The sequence below is a fragment of the Spermophilus citellus genome, assembly GCF_964194105.1.
Source record: "Spermophilus citellus genome assembly, chromosome: 10".
Taxonomy (NCBI): Eukaryota; Metazoa; Chordata; class Mammalia; order Rodentia; family Sciuridae; genus Spermophilus; species Spermophilus citellus.
Genome location: NC_138197.1, coordinates 91,854,604 through 91,879,297, shown reverse-complemented (window position 1 = coordinate 91,879,297; position 24,694 = coordinate 91,854,604). Strand labels below are relative to the sequence as shown.

Genomic DNA, 24,694 nt, shown 5'->3' with positions numbered 1-24,694 from the left:
GAGATATATTTGTGTGTGACAGGTTTTATAGATAAAGCCCAGATTTGGACATAGATTTGACATCAAATCCTGTCATGTCTACTTACTAAATGTCTAACCTTGTAGCAATCACTTAACTACTAAAGTCTCAGTTTACTCCTAAGTAAAACTGGTTAAAAATGCAGACATTTCAAGTCCTCCAAAAGGAGTAAATGGTAATAACTGAAAAGCATTCTGTAAAATGCCTTGACCATTGTAATTGTTTGTTAAATTATATATATATATATATATATATATATATGTATGTATATATGTATATATATGTATGTATGTGTGCATATATATGTATATAATTTACAGGTATGGTTATAATTAGTATAATTACTATTTTAATTTAATGTGTTTTATATCAAAACATAACTATTTGGTTACATTTTTTTGAAGGAAAGCATAATCATTTTTCCCTACAGCAATAAGGTATCCTACATACAGAGTGAGCATGTAGTCTGTCCCTGAATTAGCCAGGGCCTGGATAGTGATGTGTGGATTGGGATGATGGATACAAATGGATGGCTGGTCTTCTTCCTAAGGATGATATAAATTTTACATATTTATCTGTTGGCCTTACAAAGATTACCAAGCTTTAAGGGTAAAATATATTGACAGAACATTGCAAGTAGAACTCCCATCATGACCTCGTTTTAAAAAAAAAAAAAAATGTGTGCTCACCATGACCCTTGTGGATTTTTCCCCACTTGCCAATTCTTTCCTTTGATGCTACTTAATATTGTTTAATCTCTAAAATATACCAGGCTTTATATTAGAATTGCTGGAAAGTGTTCTCATTTTTGAAGGACCCTTTTGAAAATGAGGAAGCCATTTTGAAATGTGCTGTCTCTTGAAGCTCGGAGCTAGCCTCTCCACCCTGGTACCATATGCAAATTTAATGAGCATTCACTCACTTTGATCATCCAGGTCATTGGGTCATTGATTCTTATTTCCCCGTGAGCTTTTACAGCAAAGAGACATCTCAATTCATCTTTTCCAGTCCTTCCTGTCTGTGGACAGTATTTTCCTGTTTCTATTGCACTTTTAGGATAAAAGCATCATCATTTTCAATCGACTATTCAAATTGAAAACAAATTCATTACTTTACCAGACCTAACTTTTTAAATAAAGTAGTTCTCAGATTTTTCTCTTCCCATTCTGAAACTATGTATGTAATTTTAAGAATTTTTTTCTTTTTAATATGCTTTAGGACTATCAACAATGAACATCACTTAGTATTTCTTCAAAGATGTTCAATTCTTAAATTCAAATCCATAAAAATCAGTCTCTTATCTATTGGTTCCTAACCTTTATTTCCCTATAATCTGTTAACTTGTTAAACACTTTATATAAAAAGTTATTAAAATGTAACAAAATAATATTAATAAAGAATAATAAAAACAGAAGTGGAAATAATTAGGATAATTATTAAGGGAAGAATTACAAGAAATGAAGCTAACAAAACATACATGCAACTAGAGGTTGACTATCAGCAGAGGTTAATGTTTACCAATAACAGATCTCCAGAGAGGAGAGAACAGAAGTGGCCAGTAGTTTTTAATGAAGTGTTACTTATAATATTACTATATTTATATCTATATCTATGTCTATATCTATATTCTACATTTTACAACTTCAGGCTCTATACATCTTTTCTTTATAGTTCTATCATATTAATGACATCTCTACTACATCTTTAAAAATATTCTAATTATTTCTTTTCTGATTTAAAATCCTCTTTGGCTCTTCTTGACACACTGGACAAAATGCAAACTCCACAGTATAAAGGAAAAGGCCTTCAGAGTCCTCACTTGGCTTATCCTTCCATCCTCCCAGCCGGCCTACTACTACCCCAAATCCTTACTCTTCCATGACTACAGTCAACTTTGATGTTCCACTTAATCATCATTGCATTCCTTTTCTCAGCCTCCTCTGTAGAACAGTTTTCCTGACTAACTGTTCTACAACAGAAGATGAGCTCAGGACCCATGTTGGCCAGTCAGAATACTCTCTCCCCATGGATATAGGTATTCTATTACCTGATTGATTTCTATGTCCTAATTGAAAGAAATCATGTCCCTTTGGGGAAAACAAATCATGTCCCTTTGGGGAAACAATAGAATCTCTTGAGAAAGAGGCCATTTACATTTTCCCTATGCTCATTGGGGTCAAAAGATTCAAGATCCTATTAGTCTAAACTGATTTGAGACCCCATATCTAAAAATCATCTAGAAATTAAGTCATATAGTAATAGGGGGTGCAACAAAATTTATGAATGATAGATTTCTGGTGATATTACAAAAAATATTTAACTGGATCATTCCTAATGGTAATACTGAACCTCATATTTCTCAGTTAGTTAACAAGTTAATTTTTTTTTGTTTTTTTGCTTAAGATCCTTTCAGTTAGGTTTCTACATTCAAAATGGAAATATTTCTTGTAAATAATTACATGTTACTGCACTTATTTATTTGTATGCTGTCTCTCCTTCGTGCCTTATCATCATATCCCTAGCACTTAGTACACAGTGCCTAGAAAATAAGCAGAGGCTTATCAAATGATTTTGAAACCAATGTGCCAGCCAAGGTTTTTGATCAAATAGAATAGTGATTAAGAATGTTGGCTCTGCAACCAGATATCCAGAGAAACATACCTGCATTGACCATAACTCAAATTGCTTATCTTTAGAATGAAAATTGTGGTAATAAGGCTCCATATAAAAAATAAAATAATAAATATAAAATTTTGACACAGTGTCTAACATTCAATAAGTGTTAACCATTATTATTTGTGGCCACAGAATCAACTGTATTACTTCTCTTACATCCCAGGGTGACATGGTGGACTCATCTCACCTGAAAGTTAAATTGATCATTGCATATTACCCACACAGTAGCTTTCGGATAGGAGGAGTCTGAGTGAAGCTGAATTGAAGAACTAGACTAAGACACTGACTATATATCAAGACCTGATACTGAGATTATCAATAAAAAGCCCCTGAGATTTCAGCTTAAATGTTCTAATCTTCATTTTTCCAATCATACTTCAAGATTAACTTTTACATATATTAGCAGGCAAATGAACCACTATTTTTAATCTACATCGTCAGATGTTTGATTTTGTACTATGAAAGGAGTGAATCCAAACAATGAATGCTCATCAAGAAGCTGTGATGAACAAGCAGACAGAAAATCAATAAGGATATGAAAGACTTGAACAGCTCCATAACTGACTTGGCCTAATTGGCATTTATAGACCACTCCAGCCAATACCAGTTAGAATACATAGCTCTTTTGAAGTACATACTACAATACCAATTTCTGGGCCATAAAACAAACCTTGATAAATCTTAAGATTCAATTCATACAGTGAATTGCTGACCACAAAACGAATAATAGAAACTTCTCTGAAAAAATATTCAATTTGGAAAGTAGATAATACACTAAGAATAACCCATGGGCCAAAGGAAAACATTAAGTAGGAAATTGCAAAGTATCTTGAATGAATTAAAATGAAAACTCAAAATATTAAACTTCTGAAGATTCCCTAGGCAGTGAATTTAGGAGAAAATTTATAGAATGAATCCCATCACTAGAATAGAAAAAAAAATCTCACATTAATGACCTCAGCTTGTACCTTAAGAAACCAGAAGAAAAAAAAAGGAGAGAAGAACAAGTTAAAATCAAAGTATATAGAAAAAGGAAATAATTATTAGAGAGGAAATCTATGAAATAGAAAACAAGAGAGGAAAAATCAATGACACAAAAACATGCTCTTTGAGAAGATCAATAATATTTATAAATTTCTAGCTAGATAAATCAGGAAGAAATGGTATAAGACACAAACTACAAATAGAATAAAAGAGGTTACATCATTAAAGATTGTATAGCTACTAAAGGGATAACAAGGGAATATACTATGTACAGTTTTATGTCAATAAATTGAACAACTGAAATGAAATGGGTCAAGTCCCTAAAATAAGAATAAATTACTTAAGAATAAATTAAGGGCTGGGGATATAGCTCAGTGGTAGAGCACTTGCCCAGCACATGCAAGGCCCTACATCAATTTCCAGTACACAAAATATAATAAAATAATAATAATAATAATAATAACAAGAAGAAGAATCTGAAAGACCTACTATACATTAATGAAATTAAATTATTAGTTAAATGGCTTTCATGAAGTAAATTCCTGGTCTATATTGGTGTACTGTTAAATTCTCCCAAACACTTTTAAAGAGATACAAGAATTATGTAAATTCTAGAAAACTGAAAAAGAGATGAGCTCCTGTTGTATGATATTAGCATTACAGGAATAAAAAAGTGAAATATATTATGAGAAGGAAAACTACACACCAATATTCCTCATGAACAAAAATGAAAACTATCTAAATATGTTTTAGCAAATGGATTCCAACAATTTATAAAAAGAATAATACTTTATAGCTAAATGTTATTTGTCTCAGCAACACATGGATTGGCTAATATTCAAAAATCAGTCAGTATAATTCACCACGTTAACAAACTAAAACAAAAACAAATATACACACACACATACACATACACATAACCTTCTTGATAGATATAGAAATCACTCTGATTAAATTAACATCCATTTCTGATTAGGATGCTTAACAATGTAGGAATAGATATTTTCAACATTATAAAAGAAATCTATAAAAGTTTAGTGACATTCATACCTGTTAAAGTACAGGATATATGCTCTAATAACTTTAACATTGTACTAGATGAATACAAAAAAATGAATTATTCCCATGTAGTGCAGCAAAAAAATCATCAGAAATGGGAACTTAAAAATAATGCTACATGCAATAGGCTAAAACTGTGAAATACTTAGGGACAAATCTAATGTATACATATGTATATATAAAATCAGTAAGTAATATATATGTAAATAATCACTAAAAACTACATTGCTGAAAGAAAATAGAGGATCTAAATGAATGGAGTAATGGATTTACTATTCATGAGTAAATCAGTATTATTAAGATGTCAGTTCTGCCAGGCATGGTGGCATATGCCTATAATCCAAATTGCAGGAGGATCACTAGCCTGCCTCATCAACTTAGCAAGACCCTACACAACTTAGTGAAATCCTGTCTCAAAATAGAAAGGAGTGATGATGTGACTTAATGGTTAAGTGCTTCTGGGTTCAATTCCTGGTACAACAAAAAGGAAAAAATAAAGATGTAATTTCCACCAAATTATTTTATAAATACAATTCAGTTCCTGCAATTTCAGTGTAATTTCTACAGAAACTGATAGATTTAGTCCACGTGAAAATGCTGTAGACCAAACATAACTGAACAACGTTAGAAGAAAGATAATAATAAAAAAAGAACACTAACATTACCTTATTTCATAATTCATTATAAAACTACAATAATCAAGACTGTATGATATTGTAGCCCCAGAAAAACAAATATATCAATAGAACAGAATAAATAGTCCAGAAATAAACTCACATACCTATAATTCATTGATTCTCAACAAGTATACAAAGGCAATTTGGTAAGAAAAGAATATATTTCAAGGGTTAAATTTCTCTCTCAGCATACAAATATTAATTCAACATTTATCCTAGATCTAAAAGTAAACCTTGTACAATAAAGCTTAGAGGAGAAGAAAAAAAGAAAAATTTTCATGGCTTTGAATTATACAATGATGATTTAGAATACCAATTAAAGAAATATGATATAGGGTTTCATGAAAACTAAAACCTTTTACTTCTAGAAAGATATTGTTATAAAAATAAAGGAAGATTACAAATTGAGAAAAAAATTGCAAATCATAAAGCTACAGATAAAGGACATGTACTCAGAATATATAAAGAATAGTTAAAACTCAATACAAAATAACTAAATTCTTTTTAAATGGTAAAGGATTCAAAACTGATGTTTTTTTTATTTTATTTATTTATTTATTTATTTTTAAACTGATGTTTTATTATACACAAATAAAAAAGTTTAATAGCTTTTCTCATTGTAAATATGTAATTCTGACCACAATGAGATAGCACTAGATCATCTAAAATTGAAAGACTCAATTATACCCAGTGGCTATAGGTGTGGATATGGAGAAACTGGACTGTGATTCACTTTTAGTTAGAATATGTGATAGTAACTTTTTAAAACTACCTTGGAAAACAGTTCAGCAGTGTCTTCAAAAATGAAACATATCCATCAGGTGATCTGGATTTCTCACTTGTAAGTATTTATCAACAGCAAATAAAAGCAAAGGCACATATAAGCACTTATACATGTTCAAAGAAGTAACACGTGCAATAGCCAAAAACTGGAACAACTCAAATGTCTAAGTGAATAAATAAACAAAATTTTTTATACCTATATATTCTACAACATGCATGTATCTTTAAATAATCATGCTTAGAAAATAGGAAAATAAAAAAGAATAAACATTTTATGACTTCATTTATATAAAGTTTGAGAAAATGACAACCAATTATAGTAAAAAAGATTAAAGGAGGAGAGACAGGAGGAAGGATTAAAAAAGGGCATGAGAAAAACATTTCATAACGGTGGATATGTGTCTAACTTGATTGTGGAGATATTTTCTCTGTGTAAACATGTCCAAAGATAGCATATTGTACCTTTTAAACATATGCAGGCTATTTTATTTAAATTATAATCTGACATACCTGTTTAGAAAAATAAATTTTTTTATTAAGAATCTTAATTGAAAAATGGGTGGGTGGGCACAGTAGCTCACACTTGTAATCCCAGCAGCTGGGGAGGCTGAAGCAGGAAGAACACAAGTTCAAAGCCAGCCTCAGCAACAGCAAAGTGCTAAGCAACTCAGTGAGACCCTGTCTCTAAATGAAATATAAAAAAGGGCTTGAGGTGTGGCTCCGTGTTTGAATGCCCCTGAGTTCAATCCCTCGTACTCAAAAAAGAAAATGGGTGAATTCTAGCATCACTTGGTAACATACACTAAGAACTATATTTCCAGTGGTATTAACCCAAAATTATTCTCATATATACATTTTTATACAATGTGAAAAATACCTTCTTTGAAATAATGCAATAATCCATGACTTAAAGGGATATATTCTAACAATACAATTTGTATATCATAACCTATATCACTAATGAATAATCATTGAGACAGTCATTATTAGAGTACAAAACCAAATATCCAAATTACCTTACTAAGGACTTTTGTGAATTATTGTTCTACCTCTAGTTATCAAATGCAAATATATTTTATACAAAAAAATAATAGTAACGTTTTTCAAAAACCTTAAAACATTATTGAATCAATAAAAGAATATTGCAAATTCCAATAGATGCAGTCTACACTAAAGATGACAGCAGAATTTAGCTGTATTTTAACTATTAAGTAGCTAGTAAGAGATGCACATCCTCATCTTAAAATTAGAATAACAGGGATAGACATATGAGGGGAAATCCTAATCAAAGCAATAATGGTAAAAAATATAGAGTGCCTTAATTTTACATCTAGTTAATGGTCCAAATTTCATTTTAGGCATTCTAAGTCTAATCTTCAAAAGTTAATTTATTACACAATATTATTCAGGAATCAAGCTTAATTCCCAAAATATCCCTTAATTAATATGTATGAAATGCACGAGTCATGGCATTGCCTATATCCATTTGCATCACCCAATCAAAATAAATAGGTATTTAAGGGGCAATGATGAACGGTACATTGTCACTAGACAGGTCAATTCTCTTATTAATAATAATAAAAACTGACATTTACATAACACCATTTGTACAGCAATTTTCATACTCAGTCTCCAAATATTTAGGCATTAATACTACCAATATTTCTGTGCATTATTTGGCAAACATTCTCCTCCATTTTCCTAATTTTTCAAGGAAAGCCCTAACTCATAAAATGGCACAAACCTAGTGACTCTGTGTTTACTAAATCACAATCCATTTCTATCTGCAAGGAAGAAGAAAAAATATATAATACATCTAGCATGAAATAGTTTGGCTACCCAACTAATGAAATATCCAATTGGCACCTTGGTCTTATCTATTCCCACCTTTTTATATGCGATCCAGTCAAACACCCTGTCAATATCTGTTGCCCGTAGCACTTCCTGGGATACAGGATGGGAACTGGCCAAACCATCAAGCAGCATCACTTCATGCAGAACATCTGTCAGAAACCTCTGCTTTTCCTGCAATACAGTAGATGGAACAATATCATAGGTGATTCATGTTTATGACAGATTTCGAGATAACATGGACAGAGTGTGTCATTTAATTGATGATGCTCATCAGTCTTACATGGTAAGACTCAAATCTAAAAGGAACTCAGTAAATAAAACACTGCCCTTAAGGTACTTTAAAACAAAGGTGGATGATTTGAGCATAACATGAAATAAAATAAATGGACTACGATATGCCCTTAAGAGACAGAAACAGTGGACTGGGAATTTATCAGTGGTTAAAGCAAGTTTGGAGAGTGCACACATATGAAAATGATATGATGCAGGCTTTTTGTGCATTCTACTGGGTCAAGATTATAATTCCAGCCATAAATAACCTTCTTAGGTAAGTTCAATATAAAAACACATTTTGCCATTTAGATCATTTATTTCTAGTCCCATCAGAACAAACAGCTCATTCTCTACCTACTACTCACTCCCACTACACACATTGGTCTCTGAAAGAAATTCAGGAGACCACATGATAAAAGGCACTATTGACATCAAAGTATAATACCTGTTAATGAATATGTGAATTCAGAAATAATGGACATAAAGTGGAAATCAATAAGTATCAATAATCCATTACAATGAAGTAGTGAAAACAGACAAAATCGTAAGATTTCTATTCTCTGTAACTTGACCTATTAGTATTTGCTCTAATAAAATCAGATTTTTATGTGAGAAATAAACTGTAAAGAGAAGATACCTCTTTGTTGTTTTTGTTTTAAGAAAGTTGGCTTTAAAGAAACACCTTGAGTTTTGTTAATAAATATGCTGGCTCCATTAGTCTTCCTGGTCTCCTGCCTTCATTGATGGAGGAGGGAAAGAGAAAAGAAGTTGCAGGAGATAATAAGGGCTAAATAGCCCCTAGATAGTTGGGACCTGAGGAGTATCATTACAGAGATTAAAGACTCCAGTGCTTAAATTGCTGGACCTAATTCTGAACTGACTCCTGAAGCCTCCTAGTTTTGAGATAGCAGATAAACAGCATGTTATTTAGGAGTGAGTTGTAATTTCAAGCTGAGAGTACACCAATCCTGAACTTAAAGAAATGGAAGCAGAGAATGAATAGGTTAAGGAAAGAACAGTCTGGCTCAAAAGAAATATTTTTTGTTCATCTTTACTTGCTCAATGATTTAGTATTTTTAAGTAATAATTTAATTAATTAGCCAACTCTCTTCTGAAAGGCTTATTTTCTAGTAGATCAGATTTTTAATTTTCTAAGGCCCATATATTTTTTTCAGTCTTCTTTTGTTCTAAGAATTTCTCAGCAATAGTCTATGCTCCATCAAAGAGTTTGCAGCAACAGAACCAAACCATACTCTGAAACCCAGAGGGCTGCTCCACACCCCAGGAGGCCACAGTGACAAGGTCAAGCTTAGCCTGAGTTAAGTGACAAACATGACACAGCATGTATGGATTTCTTCTCGAATTATTTCCTCACTCAAGACAAATTAAGGAAAGAAGAATTGAACCCAATGATTTAAATTTTTTAAATTACCATGATTGATGTATACAATGTTTATTTTAAGTCCACTAAAAAGCAACATTAAGATCTTATACAAACAGCCTGGACTTAGCCAATAAGGGCAAGCATGTAACAATTCCAAAATGAAAATTTCAATGTTATTTTTAAGTGGTTGTCCAATCCAGTTACTCATTCAATTTTAAAATACATATTAAAACTATCTCTTATTAGAATTAGAGGGAAAATCATGAAATGGGTAATGATACTTCAACTTGACCAATGAATACTTTGGTTTCTAAAGTACCAATTAAAGGTGTGATTCCATTCTAAAGTTAAAATAATATTCAGCTCTTCAAATAGTAATTGCCTGATCCATGTCACTCAAATTTCTAATCTAAAACCAAATGCAAAATGATGCTTTATTGGAATCTTAATTTTTAATATTTAGCAACAATAAATACATGTTGACCAATATTAAAACTTAATAAGTATATCTTTGGTTTGCTATGGATATGAGTTTTCAGTGGTATAAAATAAATAGCTGTATGATCTTAAAGATGAAATCTAAATTAAATTTCAAAGAGAAAACTTGTTAAAGGAGATACAAATTATATATAAAATATTGCTTCATGCTTCTTTCTGGGTAAAACAAACCTTTGCCTAGTTAATAGAATTTCTTTTTTTTTTTTTCATTTTTGTTGTGCTGTCTACGATCTTTAGTTAATAGAATTTCAATAAACAGATTTTAACTTTAGTAGGGTTAAGTCCTTAGTAAAACATCCATATTCTACCTTGCTGGGGAGAAATGGTAGTGCATAATAGAGAAAAAGGCTAACATGCATAAAGAGTTTGGCGGGGAAGAGGGACTGGAAGCACTCACAAAGCACAGAAGACAGAATACTTAAATTGAGAAGGAAAAAAAGAAAATTCTAGCCAGAGGCAAACCCAATTTAAAAGAACTACAAAGAGCTTCCAGGAGTGAAGGTACTAATTTTTTTTTTTATAAAAACCTGCTTCACTATAAAATAAGAGATGATCTTAGCTTGTCAGTCCTGAGCTACAAACCTCATCATCATCAAAATCAAGCAGTGCAAAAACTACCAAGTATTGATTAATTACCTACTGTTTATCAGGAACTTTAAGAGTCTAAAAATGAAGGAAAAGAAATCCTAGCTCCAATGTTAGAGAAGAGATTAAAACAAAACAGTTGGCCACAGAGAGTGAAATAATAGTTTTCTCACATGGACTAGAAGTGCTAAAGGGATTTTCAGAAACACAATACTATAAAATAGAATTATTTATGGACAGTTTATTGGAAGAGGTAGAATTTGATCTGACCCTTGAAGGAACTTTGAAGTTTAGTGTGTGGTATGGTGTGTGTGTGTGTGTGTGTGTGTGCGTGTGCGTATGTGTTTTCACTTTTTATTAGTTCCTTTTAATTATACATAATATTAAGGTTCTTTTCAACAGAATTACACAAGCATGGAATAGAATTTGCTCTAATTCAGTCCTCAGGACTTCCTTTTTCCCTTCCATTCTCCCTCCCCCATTTCCCTTCCTCTAATCTACTTATCTTTCTGCTATTTATTTATAGTGTTTTTTTTTTAAATTAGTGCCTTGTGGATATACATGAAAGTGAGATTCACTATGGTATATTTATATATGTACATAGGAAAGTTTGGTGAGATTCATTTCACCATTCTTCTCTTTTCTTATCATTCCTCCCTCCCCCTCAATCCCCTTCCTCCTGTACCAACCTCTCTTCTATTTCATGGAATCCCACCCCCTATCACCTTTACTTTTTTTTTTCCTTCCTATTTGGTCTAGCTTCCACATATCAAAGAAAATATTCAACCTTTGACTTTTGGGGACTGGCTTATTTCACTTAGCCTGATGGTCTCAAGTTCTATCCATTTATTGGCAAATGCCATAATTTCATTCTTTATTGCTGAGTAAAACTCCATTGTGTGTGTATATCACATTTTCTTTTTCCATTCATCTGTAGAGTAATACCTAGTTTGGTTCCATAGCTTGGCTACTGTTAATTGTGCTTCTATAAACACTGATGTGACTGCATCACTATAGCATGCTAGTTTTAGATCTTCAGGGCATACATTGAGGAGTGGAATCACTGGGTCATATGGTGGTTCCATTCTTCATTTTTTCAGGAATCTTCATAGTGTTTTCCAGGGTATTGGCACCAATTTGCAGACCCACCAATAATATATGAGTGCACTTTTTCCCCCACATCCTTGACAACATTTATTATTGCATTCTTGATATTGCCATCTGACTCTTAACTCAGAATTTTAAGGTCATCCTGATCAGTGATCTACCACTTTCAAAAATTAGCACAATAAAACAAAATAAAGAACCTTTAAATCTGTTTGAAAGAGATCCAGCCAGGCATGGTGGCACATGCCTGTAGTACCAGCAACTCTGGAGGCGGAGACAAGAGGATCACAAGTTCCAAGCCAGGCTCAGAGAAACCTTGTCTCAAAATTAAAATAATAAGGACAAAAGGGGTTGTAGCTCAGTGGTAAAGTACCCTGGATTCAATAACCAATATTAAGACCAGTAATAATAATAATAATAACAACAACAAAATAAATAAAAGTAGTTCAATGTTAACAGTAACCTACCATCTTAACATACACACAAGATAATGTTGTTTCATATGTGTTTTCATTTACCTACTTACAATAATATCAAATGTATCAGTTTGTTTTCAACTTTTTTCAAAAAAATACTGCATTTGCATTTTTGGAGAAATGCTTAAAGGCATTTTGGAAAAATAAAGAAAATGAGAGTAAATATTTAGAGTTGATAATGAACATCATAAAGCCATTATTCCATTTACTCATTTTTATATATAATATATATAATAATTATCATATTATAATATATAATATGATAATAATATATTTATGGTGAACATTCAACAACTAGTATAAATATGTGTGTGTGTATATATATATATATATATATATATATATATATATATATATATATAAAATTCCTATTGTATTCCAGATATGGTGCTACACTGGGGACTAAATATATGACTACAACCTAGTTCGTAACCTTAAAGATCTCAAGAATAGAAGATAAAGACTGATAAATAGCAAACTGTATTAGAATATGATGGATGCTACAAAACACAGAGGAGGAAATGATTAATTAGTTCAGAAAGGCTTCACAGAGGAGGTGACATTAAAGTGAACTGTTGAAGGATGAGGGTTTACTCAGATGAATGGAGGAAGCAGCTATATAAAAGGGCACATCCAAGACAGAGGAAACATGCAAAAACAGCCACTCTGTTTGAATCCTCAATTATCAGGTTGAAGAGCTTGGTCTTAATAAATGGGCAGTAGCAAGCATAATGACATAATGAAAGTAGTATCTTAGGAAAATTGCCTTATCTGTGTTGTACAGGATGGCTCGATGTATGCAGAGCCAGGAGACAGGAAGTGACTATTGTACTGAGGGATTATGGTGTTGGTGTATTAAAATAAGGTGTTGCTGAATGACAGTTGGATCTGAGAGATCAACAAGTCTATGCTTTTTGTCTTGGTCCTTTGGCATCATGGGGAGGAAATACTGAGAAACAACTATATGGCTTTTAGAGTTGATGGAATTTTAAATTTAAAAGGTGGGGAAATATTGACAGAAAATGGGGGAGTGGAAAAGGTGTGATTCGGTGGACAAGCTAAAAAATCAGTTTTAGACATTCTGCAAGGAAAGTGACAGCAAATGTGCAAAAACGGATGTGCTATGTACAACTGGAAGTAAAAGCTTGGGTTTAAGGTAAGAGACAAGTTTTAAACCTCCTTTGGCAATGCATAAGAGTTTGTATGGAAATATAAATGAAGTCTCAGAAGGAGACTTCTTAAAAATCATGTTTATAATTTTGGCATTTCACATATCAGCATATATCAGTACATGTGAAGGAAGTTAAGCATTCTTATCACATCATTAAATAAATCTGAGAAGTTATATTCCCTGATGTCTCATGATGGCTTCTGCCTGAAGTAATCCATCTCAGGGGTTAAAAGATGAGGAGTATGGATAGAGATGTGGACATGTTCCTATAGGAAGGCTGACTGATTTCAGTGACTAGCAATACCAGGCAGATATTTTATGTCATCAGAAAAGAAAGACAAAAACAAAATCAGAGAGTAATGTGAATCAAGATCAAAGACAGATACATCAAACCAGAGACAAGGAGGATGAGAGCCAAGACTGAACCAATTCAAGTAATGGTGAAGTCTTCCCGGGCATGGAAAAAGTAGGAAAAATATCCCAAGGCGGACCTGGGTTACATCAGAGCAGTCACAGGACTCAGTTAATTTTCTAGGAGGATGGATCTGAACATAAACAGCCCTTCTGGTATTCCTAGGAGACAAGACAGGCACACCGCTGCAACACTGATGAAATATCCCTTGACTGGAAGAAACATACCTGCCACTCACTAGAAGATGACCTTGAGCAAGGTCATCTCAGACCTCAGCACCCTCATTGGTAAACGTATGTGGTTGTGAAGATTAAATAAGTGGATTAGTTCTTCATACAGTTATTAAGCTCCTGCTATGTCCCAGATGACATGCCTAGTTCTGAGGACAGAGAGATACAGGCAAGGGTCCTACATTCCAAGACTTCAGAATTGGAGAAGGAGAGACAAAGATGAAAGCAAATATTAAAACATGAGCTGCTATATATAAAAAGAGAAGCAGGTTCAGGATATAGTGTGACTACACCCAGAGGGCTATGATTTGTTCTGCCTGAGGGAGGGCAGGAAAAGCTTTTGAGGTGATAGTTTAAATTGAATTTTAAGGTTGATTTGAGTTTTTGAGAAAGAAAAGGCAGAAAAGGACATTTTGGACAGAGGGGGAAAAGTGGGAAATGTCGTGGAGACCTTTCAGCATGGTTTCTTAGGGGGCCTACTGAGTTCTGTGTGGCAAAAAGCAGAGAATGAATTACTAGTGATGATCACAGAGGGAGACAGACAAGAACAAAAGCATCAAAGACTGATGACAAGTTAAGAAGCTGGAGTGAGGAAGTGAGATCATCAGACCTGCACTCGGAGAGTAAGTCTGAATAAATAATGATAAAAGGGACAGGCAGTGATGAGCAACCAGAAACAGAGAAATGGGACAATGCTGTATAATTGTGAACAAATAGTACACAATGTGGCCTAAATCTTTGTGATCACAAAATAACACATTAATTACTTCTCTAAAATTGAGTTCAATTTTTTTGGTGACCAATGGTGAACAGACAGAGCATTTACTTTGGAATCACAAGATGTATAAATTAAATATAGGTATAAACATAAATACAGATGCAGGTACAGATTTATATTAAGATATGCATAAATGTATCCAAACAGATGCAAGGATTTTTTTCAGTATTTTCATTCATTTATGTATAATGTCTTTTTTTTTAATGTCATATGTCTTTTTTTTTATTTTTTTTATTGGATGTTCACAACATTACAAAGCTCTTGACAAATCATATTTCATACATTAGAATCAAGTGGGTTATGAACTCCCATTTTTACCCCAAATACAGATTGCAGAATCACATCGGTTACACATCACATTTTTACATACTGCCATATTAGTGACTGTTGTATTCTGCTATGTATAATGTCTTAATATAGTTTTATGTTCACAATATTCTCTTGAATAGAGATAAAGATTTTTCTAATCTTTGAACCCAAACCAGTACAAATGTCTGACTGAAATAAATTGAACAATACAATCTAATTCCATATGTTTACTGCCTACTTCATATATGGGAATCCTGGGTTAGATCCCAGGACAGAATACCTATATATAAGTAGCTCCTTGACAGTGTGGACGACATATGTGATCCACTCATTAATGCCATATGATGGTGGATATTAACTTCAATAGAGCTATGGGAGTAGAGATTAACATGATTTCGGTATCCATTAGCCATCCATCATAAAGAGAAGTAAGATTGCGTTTTATCTGTCTAAAAACCTATACTATCATGTGATAAAGACCTTTAATATTCTATGTGCTCAACAAAATGTCACATGAATCCACTTTAGACTGAACCCTTTTGCTGATAGGAGGCTAGAACAAGGGATACAGGCATGCCTAGCATGGCAGAGTTGGAATTTAATTTTATTCTTGTTTCTCCTGAACTATTCAGATCATGACAGGTTAAAGCGGATGAATATGATCAGGAATTCAAACAACAAAAGTAAATATATTGGGGGATAATATCCACAAGGCTTTATCTATGTGAAACGGTAGCACTGTAAAGCTGAAATTTTCAAATTTTGTAATCCTGTAATGGAATGCAATATTTATGAAAATTATACTTCAAATTCCCTACAATATTAAAAGAACTTTATTCTAAAAATTTTATATCATCAGCCTACTTTTTACAAAGTTCTAAAATGCCCCAAAGTATTTTAAGCTTTCCAGTTGAAATGTTGCTAGATTTGCTGGCAAAAAAAAAAATTATATCATCATTTGACTGAGTAGTTAATATTTTATACACAACTAAATCATACCAATAGAAGAAATAAGAGTAAAAACATATGCTTTCATATAGCAATATGCTTCAAAATTAATGTTTCAAAATGTTGTGTTTAAAATACACATGCCCAAGACATTAATAATGATTTCCATGTGTAGCTTGTTAAAATAGTTCATTTACAAATTAAAGTCAAGCTTGTGCAAAAATACATATACATAGTAGGCACTGAAGAACAATTTTAAAAGGAATCACCATGAATGTCTGCAATGAAACAAGTGCTGTACTGAAAGTTTACCTCTGTTTTTATTTACATAACTTTTCACAGAAGGTGTTACATAAACACAAGCCTCCAGGTACCAGCCAGATCTCTATTGATACAACTTTATTCCGTGAGTTCAGAAAACTTGAACTAAGTAACTGAACTAATGTGTACCATATGTTCTTACTTCTTTCAACTATCACCGCTTGTCATCCACTGCCAAACCACAAGTTCTCTAAGAAACCTTAATCAATGCATAAACTAAAAGGCAATTATATTTCTATAAGAATATCTTGGATGATTTTATAAGCCTCATAATCCTAGATAACCCCCGCACTTGTCTTTGTAGAGCCAAGATACTCTCATCAATCATAACTCAGAGAAAGTGGGTTAAACTGTGAGTCTCTTCAGTGACTCATCCTTCTTCTGCCTGATGTTGTGTTTTTAATATCCAAGCTGAATGTGTCATGTCACATATTATCCAAGATGTGACAAGTCAAGAGAAAATGCTAAGATAGAACACAAAGCATACTGCACTACATACAACAACATTCTGAACCCTGTGCAGTCTGAATCAAGAACCTTAAAGATATGGCAACACTGATGTGGGTGAAGTTACCATCACTCATATTTTCATTAATTATGGTAATCCTGGCTCTTACAGAATAATTATGAATGCACTCCACATGTCAATCACAGTCATAATCACAAACAGTTTGTCTAATTATGTAGCTCATGCTGATTCTAGTAGCCCCACAAAATTATTGTAAATAATCTAATCCTCCCATGCTCTCCCTCCCTACCCCACTATAAGTCAACCTCCTTATGTCAGAGAAAACATTCAACATTTGTTTTTTGGGGATTGGCTAACTTCACTTAGCATTAAATTAATTCTAGATAGGGAAGATGGGTGGGCGGGACAGGGAGGGGGCAGGAGATTAGCAAGGATGATGGAATGTGATGGATATCACTATACAAAGTACATGTATGAAGAGTTGAATTGGGTGTCAACACATTTTCTATACAAACAGAGATACGAAAAATTGTGGTGTATATGTGTATTAAAAATTATAATGCAAAAAAACCAAAGTACATGTATAAAGGCATAAATTGGCGAGAACATACTTCATATACAGAGACGAAAAATTGTGCTCTATATGTGTATTAAGAATTGTAATGCATTCCACTGATGTCGTTTATATAAAACAAATAAATAAATAGAATCAATAAAAGATAAAAAATAAAAAAATATTGTAAATATCCATGTATACCATGTGCTTTCATATAAACTACTTAAAACATGCAAGTCATTTAGCTTCTCTTTTTATTTGTAGATTTCTTAACATCTTTCCCTGTATTTTCTTTCACTTATCCAATGTAGTTTCATATATTTCTACTCTAATTTCTAATATAATTCATTTCCTTTTAATGTTTTCATTAGTGTATTATAGTTATAGATACAAGTGGGGTTTATTTCTACATAATCATACATGCATGGAATATAATTTGCTCTATTTCAATCCCCAGTACTTTCTCTTTCCCTCCAATTTTCCCTCCCTCTGTTCTCCTTCTTCTACTCTACTGGTTTTCTTTCTACTTATTTTTTTTTTCAATTGGTGCTTTACAGTTATACATAAAAGTGAAATCCAACGTGTTTTATTCATATACATACATAGCATAATTTAGGGTCAATTTCATTCCACAGTCCCCCCTTTCCCATCCCTCCTCATTCCCCCTCTGTTCCCTTCCTCCATTGCACTGACCTCCAATTTCATGGGATACCCACTTTGCCTTTATTTTCATTATTTTATTCCAGTTTCTGCATATGAGAAAATATCCAATCCTTAATTTTCTGAGTCTGCCTTATTTCACTTATTACAATTAGTTCCTCTATCCCTTTACCAGTCAATGTCTTAATTTCTAATATAATCTACTTCTAATCTCAAGATACTTTTTACTTCAATGAATGAATTCCCAGTATCAACACAGAAACTATTATTATAATATTTCATAAATGTTCTGTTAACCTTTGTTTCATAATTTTTGTTAATTTGGGGCCAGATACTTAATACTGAACAATTAATATATGTTACACTTTGGGTTGACTGCTGAGGAATGATGTAAGATAACAGTCCTTAGCCTGATGCAGCCTTCCATCCAGACAGGGTGACTATCTTCTCCTTTACTAGCTACCATGAACTGATTCCTGCTTTTCCACAGAATCTGGATCCTACCCATAGATGGTAAGTTTCTGTGAGATAAAACTGCTTTTATCTTTTCAATAACCCTCTCTCTGCATTGGCAATAAGAACAATTTCCTCTATCGCTCTGCTTAACTTTTTGACAAGTTAATAAGACATTTTAATAAAGTCAAATTTGCCAATCAAAATTTAAAAAGATACACATTTATTTCTCACATCCATCACAAGGAGTCTCCAATATTTAAAGACACAAATAATAGACTCCTTTAATACTTGACTGATGATATAATTCAGAATAGTTTAAAATGCATATTGACTAATAATTTCAAACAGATTTTATTTTTAAAATTCTAATGGAAACTCTCATAACATTCAGGTCTGGAAGAATTCCAAGGATGAGCTAATCAACTCCCAAAAGTTATTAACATGGCTTCAAGTGGCTAATTCACTGTATGTTATTTTAATTTGTGAAATAAATAATAATTCAAATGACCTTAATTCTGTAACAAAATTCTTATTAAGTTGATGAATGGATTCCATTAAATATCACATTTGTTTTTATAATTTAGCTTTGATATTTAGTCATACAGATGGTCAGTTCATCAAACAAACTAATCTGGTAAAAACTTTACACTTGTCAGATCATCTTTATCTTTCCAATGAAGATAAGAAGCGTGGCTTTTTTTTTTCTAATTTGAAAGATTTACTAAACCATAGAGAAAAAACTCTCCAGGTCATACGGAGCACTTGAAGGACAAGAAAGTTAATCAATTCGGACATTCTATAGTATTGCATTCAAAGTAAACTACAATAATGTTAAATAATAAAATGTTTGCATAAATAGTAGGGAAAACCTTCACTATTTAAAATAGTGCAGCAAAATTCAGCATTAGCAATCCATTTATAACATGCAAAAGTGTTTACGTATTAACATCCCAAAATCATTCAGAAAGGAAATAGGTATCTCCAGAAGTATCATGGGAAAACAATTTGGTTGCTCTCACTGATTTTTTAATATAAGATTCACAAGATGCTTCATTGGAAGACAATAGTTGAACTTTTAAAATAATACCATTACATTTAAGTATCTAACAGTAACACTAACACTGGCAAAAATGATAGAAAAAATGAAATTTCTTAGATTCTTAAAACTACCCTCCAACAGTGGCAGCATGAGTATTTCAGGCATATTTGACAATGGAGTGAAAAATTACACAGCTATTAAGTAACAGAAAGCCAAAAAGTTAACTCTGGTGATGAGTAGAAAAGAGGAGTTGAGCTTCATTCTGGGAAAACTAAAAGTGACATTACTTTGATAAAACCAATCAAAATAAATTAATAAATGGATCTGATAGGCTTCCAGGTCATAGGTATTTTGTCCTCATCTAAGTGGTCCCCATCCCTAACAGAAAAACTATCAAAAAATAGACATCCAATAAATGTTAAATAGTTGACAATGAACAAGTCAATAGAGATTAATCCCTGGAGATAACTGGGACAAAAAGTCACAAGCACAGTACTTAGCAACAAATGGAAAAATATTATTTTGTTGTGAAAAGCCAAATATTTTCAAGCCTGGGAAGTGCCATAACCTGTCAGCTCACAAAAGAAATCAAAGGTTTCAAGAAAAGCTCCTTGCTGTCTTACAAGCAGGGCAATGAACTGTTGTAGACATTCTCTTAGTTTTTAATTGTCTTCATAAATAGTAGATCCGGTTGCAGCCACTTTTCATTGGACCATCCATCTAAATTTGGTTTGTCTTTCATTAAGCAACTTAGAAATATTATTTAGATGAAATATTATTTAAATGAAAACACACCATCCTACTAAGACCCCTCCCATTACAACAAAAGAACAGAAACCTGCTTTTCAAAGTGCATACCTATCTTCCTAGCACACCTGTGTAGTTTAGAGGATGAAGCAGGACTTAAAAGCAGAATTTATCTGAGGAGAAAGATACTCAATATCTGAATAAAGAGAATGGCTATTATAACTAAGTAAATCTGTACAAACATTGGAGAACACATTTGAGCCATGTAGCATAAAAATGATAATTAATAGCTAAATGCCCTTATTATTCCATGCTTTGGCTAATCCTCTGAGACTTACTGGGCCACATTTTATTTTCCAAATGTCTATATGAATATGAAGACTCTAACAAGGTCATGGCTTTGTGTTTTTGAGCTACTTCACAAACAAAATAACTGCTGACCAGGGCATGGTTGGTCAGCTAAAGCCAAAAGAAAAATTCCAAACTTTCCCATACTGAAACCACTGTATTAAAGATAAAATACAGTGTATTTAAGAAACTGATATACAGCAGTTCCCTACTAATATTACCATGAGGTTTATTCCATAGAAATTAACACAACAAATGGCTCATTTTGGGTGCTTGTTAAATCTTTGACTGAGATAAATAGAATGAATGAAATGTATGAATGAGTTGAAAGGCAAAAAGCGGTAGCAATACAGCAAACTAATTTATACAAAATTATTGAGCTAGTAGGCTGTTAGCAGCACTTAAGAACTGCATCACTGAACTATAAATAAAATCTGGAGAAGAGAAAATAAAATGATTAAAGGAATTAATTGGACACAGGTGTTCCTGAAGCAGGTTCCCAGGGAGAGAAAGCATTGCCACATATCTTCATTTTTAAAGGCCAATATGACACAAACTGACAAAAATAAGACTCCAATCACTAGAATTTTATTTCATCAATCCTAGAAAGAGATAAAAAGCCAAAGATATAAAACTGTTCAAAAGGGGCTTACTTAAATTTGTTGAATGGTGGATCCATGGAGGTTATTCAGCTCAGTGTCAAAATCTGTTCTGCCCATAATTTTTTTTTTTTTTTTTTTTTTTGGATTCATGGCTGAGGAGAGCTGCCCGAGTGGTAGGCTGAATAGTGGTCTAGTCAATATGAGACTCCTTAGCCTCGAGAAAAAAGACAATAGAGAAGCTGTACACTCTCCAGGTGCCCAGCAGAATGTCTTCATTCTCTTTCACTGTGAGTTAACATACGTAAAGCGCTTTTTGATACCCAGGAAACGCTGCATGGGCTGTATTATCACCCCTGGTCCAGGAGCAACTGAGGCAAGAGCTTCATCTTTTCATATTTTCTCTACCCAGAAAGCTCTTTTGCAAGATTCCATTTGATCTCTTGAACTCACAACTTTCATTTCTGACATTCTTGTCTAGTGACATTTGAACAGTATTACAGTAACCTTGACGAAAAGGGGGGAAAAAGCCTCATAAAGTGTTATGGACTGAGACAGTCACTCCTTGCCTAGAAATGAGTTGTGTTCTAATGTCTTTTAAAACATAGCTGTCTGGTTAAGGATGATTAATAATTTAGAAACTAATGAATTATTCTTGAGTTGCCCTCTGAGTCCCCAGCTTTGGTTGTGTTCATGTTAGGGGCTTTGCAAAGCAAATTCGTCTTTACCTGGAAAAATGCTGAATAATATCAGATGCTGCACAATTCATATATTATGGGAAGATAACATTCTTACCGGGGCAGTGGAACGGACAGATAAACTAGTGGTGTGATCTGTTATGGCCAATATTATATTTGAGAACAAAGATGCCTAAGAGAACATTTTATCATTTTGGTATAATTTTTGGCATTATAAATTTGGGGGTTTATCAAGTGACATATGACAATTTCTTAGCAAGCTGAAATATTCTGCTTACAAACAGCGTTTACTTAAAGGGGGAAAGAATAAGCTGGTTTCCCCTGCAATATTTCTAGACATGAGAAAGGACAGCCCTGCATTATTGCTGGGCTTCAGATTCATTAGTAGTTTTCTTCTTCAAAAACATCTAATCCTATAAATTTGAAATTCCTAAGGAAATGTAGAAAGACCTTGGCACCATGCAAATCCAAACAGAGTCTTCAGAAGCAATGCTTTATTCCCCAGGGAATGCTCATTTATCTTTTATCTCTGGTTTAAAGTATACAAATCCTGAAACAATGTCTTTCTGAACAAAATTACTTTGCTTTTAAAAAATCATCCGTTAAGAACAAGTATGAAATTTTCAATTTGCTGCTGTGTTTTAAATTTTAAAAACCAATATAGGAAAAAAGGTGATGTAATGCAACTAAAAAGAAATCCCAGACACTTACCTGAATAAAGAAATATATGTGAATATGTATGAATACTAATAAATTTTCATGTTTTCTCTTCCCTTTCTAAACATACATGACTTAGCAAGACAGCTATTCTTCCAAAATGAGACTTAGCATGTCTTGATAACATTGAAGCTCCTTAAAAGATTCCTTTTCCAAAGCAACTGAAAAACCAGTCTTGACTCTTTTTTTTATTACAAAAAGTTACAAAAGTACGAATGTATTCAATATTCTTCATTTATAGCTTAAATTTAAAAATGTATTTGTGTCATTAACTTCTACATCAGTTAATATACTTCAACAATTAACAGATGATAGTTTGACCTAACTTATTCTTCTTTCTAATAGATGCCCTTAAAGGGGTACTAACAAAAAATATTTTATTAAAAAGTACAGAATTAGTCCTCAAATGAGGAAAACATTAACACAATTTATTATTGTTTTAGCAGCACTGAGGGCAATTTTAATGTGATAGTGTAACACATGCAGCTGCTGTTTTAACAAAGATTACTCGCTAAAAATTCTTAATATATCTTCATTTTGATTAGAATCCAAGTCTCAGCTCATTGCTTTTGGATTATCCTAATTTGTACTCGCTTTGAGTTCCAGTCTAATCCTCAAGATGCAGGACATCAGGGCACATCAGGACACATCAGGATTCCCCCTGCACTTTTTCTGAGTGCAGATATGAAACTTCAGACGCTTTCCTTTAATGGCATTAGCTGCTGTTCTCACTGCAGCTCTTGCTTCTTTGTACTTTCTTTGTCTTTGCTACAAGTCCATTATCTACCAACAATCAAAAACTGCTCTAACCAATAATGTTAAGGGAAAAGTGGCCCTTTCTCCCAAAATAGGGAGCTAGAGTTCTCCATTCCCTCTTCAATGGGAAACAAAAAAAAATAGATAGATGATAGATAGATAGATAGATATCCTCTAAAAAAAGTCTACGCTTTCAGTTGGAAAAAAAAAAAAATGCTTGCAGAGTGGGGAGGATGGAAGAGTAAAGGGGAAACACAAAAAAGAGATCCATTTTAAAGGCTGGGACCCCAAGGGACCTAAGAAGGTACTCCTTCTACTGCCCTTCTAGTCAGTCAATGTAAATGTCACTTTTAAGCTACTGAGCAGGATCAAACAGACCACAAACCCTTGGGACTAGCCCACAGAAACCTTTAAAATTTTTCACATTCAGTAGGTGAGAGTCATCTGAGAATAAAATATCATCAACCAGTTAAAAACAATCGATCGCTTTCTGACTGATTACTTGCAAAGAGTCATATACTATATGAAGACTTTGATCTTAACAGACAAACACAACTCTATGGAAAACCAAGAATATAGATACTTACATTTACTTACCATTAAGCATTTACAAGGTAAGATTCAAAATCATTATTTAATTCTCAAATGGCTTATCTCTGGCCCCATAAACAAATATATTTTGATTTTTTTAAGGAATAACCGGCAATAATGCCAATATGCCAACTATTGTTAGAATCCATATTAAATAACTTTTAAAAGTATGTGAAAAAATTTTTGCCTACTGACATCAAATCAAAGATGGACTTAGGAAATGAATAGCTAAACAAGTAAAATATGTACCTAGACCAAATTATTTTCTTTCTACTTTTCTATTTTTGTCTCTTTGAATTGCAGAATGTTTATCATGATTTAGAATGATTAAGCAATGTCTTTACACTTAAACCAAAAAAAAAATTAATTCAACAACTGTTATTTCAGTTAATCCGACAGTTTCGTCAACTTTTTTGAATAAAAATAAGTTTAATAATTGAGAATGATTTTATTCCAAAAAAATTATATTCTAACACTTTTTGTTAAAGCATATTACTGGTCTAATGGCAGAATT

At 32.8% G+C, this 24,694-nt stretch overlaps 1 protein-coding gene across 1 annotated transcript in view; it reads right to left on the bottom strand.

The window, feature by feature from the left end:
• The window catches only part of TRHDE (thyrotropin releasing hormone degrading enzyme), a gene marked incomplete at its 5' end in the record, with an annotated part of 371,592 nt that overhangs the window by 152,436 nt on the left and 194,462 nt on the right, over window positions 1-24,694 (bottom strand). The window contains one exon of the mRNA XM_081311312.1: window positions 8,086-8,223. Coding sequence (XP_081167438.1) covers window positions 8,086-8,223 — 138 coding nt within the window. The remainder of the gene's footprint in view (window positions 1-8,085; window positions 8,224-24,694) is intronic.